Source organism: Quercus suber, unplaced genomic scaffold (assembly GCF_002906115.3).
Source record: "Quercus suber isolate HL8 unplaced genomic scaffold, Cork oak 2.0 scaffold_694, whole genome shotgun sequence".
Taxonomy (NCBI): domain Eukaryota; kingdom Viridiplantae; phylum Streptophyta; class Magnoliopsida; order Fagales; family Fagaceae; genus Quercus; species Quercus suber.
Window position 1 is genome coordinate 155711 of NW_027070135.1, and position 7538 is coordinate 163248.

At 39.4% G+C, this 7538-nt stretch overlaps 1 protein-coding gene across 1 annotated transcript in view; it reads left to right on the forward strand.

Annotated features, from left to right (window-relative positions):
* Window positions 1–2215: 2215 nt before the first annotated feature.
* Window positions 2216–7538, forward strand: part of LOC112015805 (glutathione S-transferase L1) — a gene marked incomplete in the record, with an annotated part of 9730 nt that continues 4407 nt past the window's right edge. The window contains 4 exon segments of the mRNA XM_065766245.1: window positions 2216–2788; window positions 2913–2987; window positions 3168–3228; window positions 3724–3810. Coding sequence (XP_065622317.1) covers window positions 2598–2788; window positions 2913–2987; window positions 3168–3228; window positions 3724–3810 — 414 coding nt within the window.

Sequence of the window (7538 nt, forward strand, 5' to 3'; positions counted from 1 at the left end):
GATTTGGATGATTTTCCTTCGAATGTTCTTCGTATTCGAAGTTGAAGTTCTTGAAGTTCTTGGAGGCTTTAGAGCTTGATTCCGGTAGAGCTTCTGGACTTCTGAGTGCTTCAAATGCTTTTGGTGCCCTCTCCAAATCTCCTGATCTCCTCAGCTCAGATCCCCTCTGCCCTGATCCCCTTCAAATGCCTTAGGAAGGCTTCTATTTATAGGAGTTTAGGAGTAGGTAAGCGACACGTGGCGGAGTTTGATTGGTGACATGTGGCAGAGCTTGATTGGTCCGCTTATGTCATCGCTTGCACATGCTAGACTGATTGTGTCATCGCTTACACGTGCGAAGCTGATTTTGTCATCGCTTACACGTGCGATGATGTGTGATTGGTTTTTGCATGACACTTGGAAAATTTCTGTTGGTTTCTGCGTAATGATAGCAAAACCTAGCAGCAATACGCGGCGCTTTGTAATTGGCCGTATTTTGTGGACTTAATAGTGTGACGTGTCAGCTTGTGATAGGTCGGAAATTTTCCTTGTCTACAAAAACTAAACAAATCCTAACTCTCTATATCTTTTATTAAAATTGAAATCACTCCCTCACTGTGGTTTTACATTTAGAGGTCTTGTTACTAATGCAAATAATGCGAAGAATCTCTAGCTTAATTAACACCTCCTAATATAAGGACAATTTTAAACCTTTTTAAGTTTCGGGGTAAAATCAAAATTATTCAGACATAATAGAGGAAGTACCATGTAATTTGGTTATAAATAAATTTTTAAAAAAAATACAATTATTGGAGAACCAGGCACCCAACTAACATTATGATCTCTCTCATCAATATCCCTCTTCTTGAGTTTTGTTGACATTTAGTTGTCTCGTTATTAATAAAGAGAATAGATTATAGGTGTACCATGTAAATTTCTAAATTACACACTAGTTGGACTAAATCCATATAGAGGCTGAAAGTGAAGCCCAACTGTGCACAATCCACACCCTTGTACGAGCTCCTGAAGGGGACTGATGTTTGTTGAAATTGATGAAACCCAACACAGAGCTCTAGCAGTTTCATGTGTCTCTCCTCCATGTGGGCAATTCCAAATCAACAGCCAATTAAGATCATCACTCATCAGCAAGCAAGTTTTAATGTTTACCATTATCTTTGACTTTGACTTTGTGACTGGTTTGGATTTTGGATTTTGGATTTTGCGATGGATTTTGCGATAGATTTTGCTATAGATTTTGGCTGGATTTTGGTTGGATTTTGCTATAGATTTTGATTTTGATTTTGGCTGTATTTTGTTCAGCAGAGGTGGGTGATGTGACTGGGATCAGAGAGAAATAGAGAGAGTTAAAAGAAATGGAGAAATAGAAATCAAAGAGTGAGAAATATTTTTATATTCTTTTTATTTTATTTTATATTATTTTAATGTGTAGTATGGTAAAATAAAAGTTGGGATGGCGAGTGTATTATAAAATAGTATTGTACAATTAATAAAATAGCTTTTTGAGATGGTAAAATATGATAGGATGGAATTTCCAGATGTAGATGCTCTAAGAGCCTATTTAATTTATGGAGTTTTCATTGCTCATCACTCAATTTTTATAACTCATCACTCATTTTTTGTGAGTCCCACACCAGGTTGGGTTGTTTGGTTAAGTTTTCATTCTCAATTTCCATCACTCATAACTCAAAAAACTAAGTTAGATTGATGGAAAATAAAAACAACTTTTTAACCACATATATGGGACCCAGCTAGAGTCTTGGGAACCGAGTTTTGGGACTTGAGAATTAGTGATGTTAAAACCAAACAAATCCTAACTCTCTATATCTTTTATTAAAATTGAAATCACTCCCTCACTGTGGTTTTACATTTAGAGATCTTGTTACTAATGCAAATAATGCGAAGAGTCTCTAGCTTAATTAACACCTCCTAATATAAGGACAATTTTAAACCTTTTTAAGTTTCGGGGTAAAATCAAAATTATTCAGACATAATAGAGGAAGTACCATGTAATTTGGTTATAAATAAATTTTTTTTAAAAATACAATTATTGGAGAACCAGGCACCCAACTAACATTACGATCTCTCTCATCAATATCCCTCTTCTTGAGTTTTGTTGACATTTAGTTGTCTCGTTATTAATAAAGAGAATAGATTATAGGTGTACCATGTAAATTTCTAAATTACACACTAGTTGGACTAAATCCATATAGAGGCTGAAAGTGAAGCCCAACTGTGCACAATCCACACCCTTGTACGAGCTCCTGAAGGGGACTGATGTTTGTTGAAATTGATGAAACCCAACACAGAGCTCTAGCAGTTTCATGTGTCTCTCCTCCATGTGGGCAATTCCAAATCAACAGCCAATTAAGATCATCACTCATCAGCAAGCAAGTTTTAATGTTTTATGGACCATCCAAAAGTCAAAAGCATTACACACAGATTCCTTAGTTGACCATTTGTTGAAACCACTGTAGATGCCACTAAAAAGGCATTCACTTTAAAAGTTCGAATGCATAAGTAAGGTGGGATAAGTAAAGTTTCTTCTTTTTTTCCTTTGTAAGCCTAAATTAAACATTGGAGCAATCCAAAAAAGAATCATGGCCAGTTTGAAATTGAAAGTGAGCTACAGCTGCAGCAGCAACAACAGCACAACCCTCTCATCATTCTGCAAAAAAGTGGTAACACAAATTAGGTTCCCAAACACAACCATATCTCCTCCTAAGCTTCGACTTCAAGCACTTGGAAATGCCAGAGCTAAAATACCATTTTCTGCTAAAATTGCAGCTGGGTAAGTCCCAAGTCATTCTTTTTTCTGCTTGGTTACTGAGAAAATAAAGTTCTAGAAAATAAGTAAGTTTTACTCTCTCTCTCTCTCTCTCTCTCTCTCTCTCTCTCTCTCTCTCTCTATGCAGAACTGTGAATGAGGTCCTTCCACCTCCGCTTGATTCAACTTCAGAACCACCTCAGTTTTTTGATGGAACCACAAGGTTGGTTTTTGTGTGCTCCACTTTCTTGCACTTATTTTTAACTATAGTAGTGATCGTTTAGTCCTTCATTTAGTTCCAATTCCAAAATGCGATTTGTTTCAATGCCCATATGAAACTAATTGCACATCACTTTTGAAAGATTCTTTTCTGTGAATCTGACTGCATTTCCATACATTGAAGGTTGTATATATCATATACATGCCCGTTCGCACAGCGTGTGTGGATCACTCGGAATTGTAAGGTTGGTATTAAAATTGTTCATTATCTGGGTGCTTCTTGTTTGATTACTGTTTGTGTGTGAACGAGCAGGCGTGAATAATAAATTTGATTTTTCAGCTTAGCCTCTGTTTGGTAGTTAAAATAAAATGAATCTTATTTCCATTTTTATTTGTTTTGAGAAGATGAGTCTTGACCCACGACCTCAATTGTAAGCCAACAATAGTAAGCATAGTACTGGTAAGTTACTCACCCAATGAGTCTTGGACCCACAACCTCTCATCCACCTAAAATTATAAGGGAAGGATATGCCAATTAAGCTAGAGCTCATTGGCTGGTAAGCATAGTTGGGTGGGGCTATAGTTGCCTCAGGTCCCAAAAACATCATGAAAGAAATTATATTTGGAATTATTAGTTATCTCAGACATTAATTTTCCGTTTCTGGTGTACCCTTTTTTCATTATGTTACAAAACTTATTCTTCTTCTTTGATTTGGTGTCCTATAATGTGGGGGATTCAGGGATTGCAGGATAAGATAAAGTTGGTTATTCTTGATCGGGAAAATAGGCCTGCTTGGTACAAGGAGAAAATCAACTCAGCTGACAAGGTAAAATATATAAATGCAAATTTTCTTCAATTCCTTGGATGTCACATGAAAATGTATAGCTCCATTTGTCTTCCCTAGAAATTAAAAGAACATATTCAACCTCTACAATGGAGTGGAAAATGAAAGAAGAATCATTAATAACTAGTGACAATGTTTCTGGACAATACCATTTCTTGAGATAACCAAAACTCAAGACGAAGTAGACTCAAGACATGAAGCACATGTCGACTTATAGTGAATGCTAGGTAAAATGCTTGAATGAATGATGAATCACTTCATGGAATTCCTATATGCTTCCTCCAGGCAATATTTCTTTGAGCCAGTACACATGCTGTGTTATTTTTACTTAATAGTAAAGAACTTAGTGTCTTAACTTGTAAGGCAAACAGATGGCTAAAGAAGAAACCTGTGAGCTTTATGCCCAATTATTGCTCCTTTATTTTATTTTTTTTCCTGCAGTTCTTTATGTGAATTTACTATGCAGGTGCCAACGTTGGAACACAATAACGAATTCAAGGGAGAGAGTCTTGATTTGATTAAATATATTGACAGTCACTTTGAAGGACCTTCTCTCTTCCCTCATGTAAGATTTGGAGATAAAACTCTATTACTTGTTTATCAGCACCGCCTTTTGAAAGAATTCGTTATAAATTGAACTGTAGGATCCAGAAAAGAAAGAATTTGCAGAAGAGTTGCTGTCCTACACTCACACGTTCAACAAAGCTGTGTTTTCTTCATTTGAAAGAGATGGGAATGAAGCAGGTGAGTTGACATCAGCAGCTGCATGTCCATTCTTATTCACAAATAACGTATGTAAATCTTTTGCTATGTTGGGCCAGGCTGGCCCTTTGTGAGTGTAGGCCCAAGTGTTCTGGGTTGCAGGAGTCGAGACCGGGCCAACTGGAACTCAACTTGGTCGGTTTGTGCGCGAACTATGCCTCGTCTGCCAGGAGGGTACTTACCGCAGACTGAGCTGTCTCAGAGAAGAGCTTGCGGCAGGCAGGTACAATTGATAAGACAAAATCATATGTTCTGGAATGACCGGATAGTTCTTTTAATAAGAAATGACCAAACTACAATAACATTTAGCAATCTTTGACAAATAAATAGTAAGGGCAAATGGTAATAAAGATTTAATCCACAGTTTGTGTAAATAAATTCAGTTCGGTCCGCAAGAGTAAGGCCAAAGAGAAAGAACGCCTCTTCTCAACGCAATTAACCTCCGAGGAAAGAAAACGGGGTTCCTGCCGCGGAAGTTAATAGGTTTGAGGGAGGCGGACCTGAATGGACACTTTCTCAAAATAATTATAGAAGAGAACAGGGATTCGAGAGGGAGAGAAAGGAAGGGGCCTATCGGTGCATGCCACTCTCACTTGCTCCTTTTTTTCTCTCTTTCTTTCTTTCTTTTCTAATCCTTTCTTCGTAATTTCCACTTTGGTCATTTTTAGTGTTATCCTCCTCTGTTTTTCTAAGCAAGTTACAGAGTATTCTCTTTTTTAAGTTGCGTTGTATTGCTCTCGTGCTTGTTGTTGTTCTTGCACATGGCAAAGGCGTCCTTTTATAGTGCCTGCCAAGACCGATTTTTTTACTATTCTACCCTCTAACCGTTTTTCGTCTGGTCTGGGCGCACTCGCAGACCTTTACTGCTGTCTGCGAGCCCCTCAGTCACAGACACCAACAACGTTTTGTCTGTTAGTCCGCCGCGACACCTTGTCCTGCCGCGGTGATGTTTCTCTCTCCTATCCTCATGGCATGCACCTATTGGTCCCCACTCAGCCTTGCCTCTTTTGGGTGATATGCCATCCCAGCAGGACGTATTCCCCAAAAGAGTCTGAGCAGGGACCTCAAAACAGGCCTTCCCCTCTCCCCACCTCCAAACCATGACCTCTTACCTCTGACCCATGACCCCACCATGTCCTGTATTGGCTAGGTACAGGCTGGCGGTGCCTGGGCCTTGCGCGTTGGTTCATGTCTGAAGTCTGCCTGTTGTCCATGTATCTGCCGTGTTCTGGACATTTTGCTTGCATTGCCAGTCGTTCGTCTTTGGTTTTTCCCAAACTTTTACTCTGATTTCCCATCCCACAGGGCCTGGATTTTATCGAGTACTAGGCTTTGTGTTCTCTTCAGCCCAATTCTTTAATTGCCTTAGCTTCCTGCCGTATTACTTGGCCTTTCCTGCCTTGGCGATTTTTGTTCCTGCTGGACCTCTTTTTAGGCCTGCTATTCCTTTCTTTCCCCAGTGGCTTAAGAGAGCCTACTGGTGTTCTTACTCATGGGCTCCATTGTCCCTTTCCCTTTTTTCCCTTTGGGCCTGCGGCCCTTTTACTTTCCTTGGGCTTCCTCGGCCCATTTACTGACTTTGCTTTCTCATGGGCTTTTACTAAGTTGATTGGACTTCCCCAGCCCAATCTCCTCATACTCATCCTTGGGATTCATGGGCTTGCCATCAACCCCTACTTTCTTTGTTTACATTGCCTTGGGCCTGCCGCGGCCCATTCTTGCTTTTTCATAACATACATTGCCCATGGGTGTCATTTCTCTCTTTCCGGGCCCTTTGGGCCCATTTACTTCCTCAATACCCATTTATTCATGCTATGGGCCTGTGTCCTACCTTTTCTGCTGCTTGGGCCTAACACTCTAATTCCATGCCTGCCATTCTTATTGCCTGCTTCGCTGGGTTGGGCTGGCTTTACAAAAATGACCCTCAACAGATACCAATGACAAATTAAAATTATTTTACTATTCAGATTATTTTTGCTACTATTCATGTGTTTCACTGCACTTTTTGGTACTATTCATGGGTCCGCTGTACTATTTTAACTAACTTTTACTTTTATCTACAGTATTTTTAGCAATAAATTTTCAGTTTCAGCAAAATAAACGGTATCTAAATAGACTCAAAATATCAATATTCGTAGGTGTGATTATATGAATGGGGTCTCTCTTTGCACAAGGGCAACATGGAATCATGATGTAAGTTAAGCTTATATATATATATATATATATATACGCTACTAGAAAGATGTAACTCCTTTTTCTCAACAAAAAACAAGAAAAGAAAGAGACACTAAGGCTATGTTTAGATCCCGTAAAATATTTTCCAAAAAATAGCCTATTTTTCGAAAATGCTATTTTCGGGAAAGGAAAATATTTTCAAGTGTTTTGTTGCATTATGAAAATTGTTGTAGAAAATATTTTCATGTGTTTGGTTCTATTCTGAAAATGCTATTTTCCTACACATTTTTCACATTTTCTCAGCATCCAAACAAATTTTATTATAAAAAATTTCAAAATCACAGCCAAATCTCAACACCACACATCACCAAAACTCCAATTCAACCCACGGCAGCAAGCTCCGGCAATCAAAAGCCACAAAAGAAACAAAACCAAAGAAAAAAATCATCAAATCCGGTCGGATCATTGCGGTGAGGCGACTGGGTATTCAAATCCGATGCAACTCACAATTTGTGGATTCGCGGTGTGACTCGCTGGGTCTGGGTTGAATGTCGAAGGCGGTGGGGCTGGGTCGAAGGTCGAAGGTCGAAGGCGATGGGTTCGTGGGTTCGTGGCGATGGGTCTGGGTCTAGGTCGAAGGTGATGGGTCTGGAAGTGCGACGATCGGCACGGCGCGGTGCTGCGATCGACGATCGGGGTTCTCTCTCTCTCTCTCTCTCTCTCTCTCTCTCTCTCTCTCTCTCTCTCTCTCTCTCTCTCTCTCTCTCTCTCTC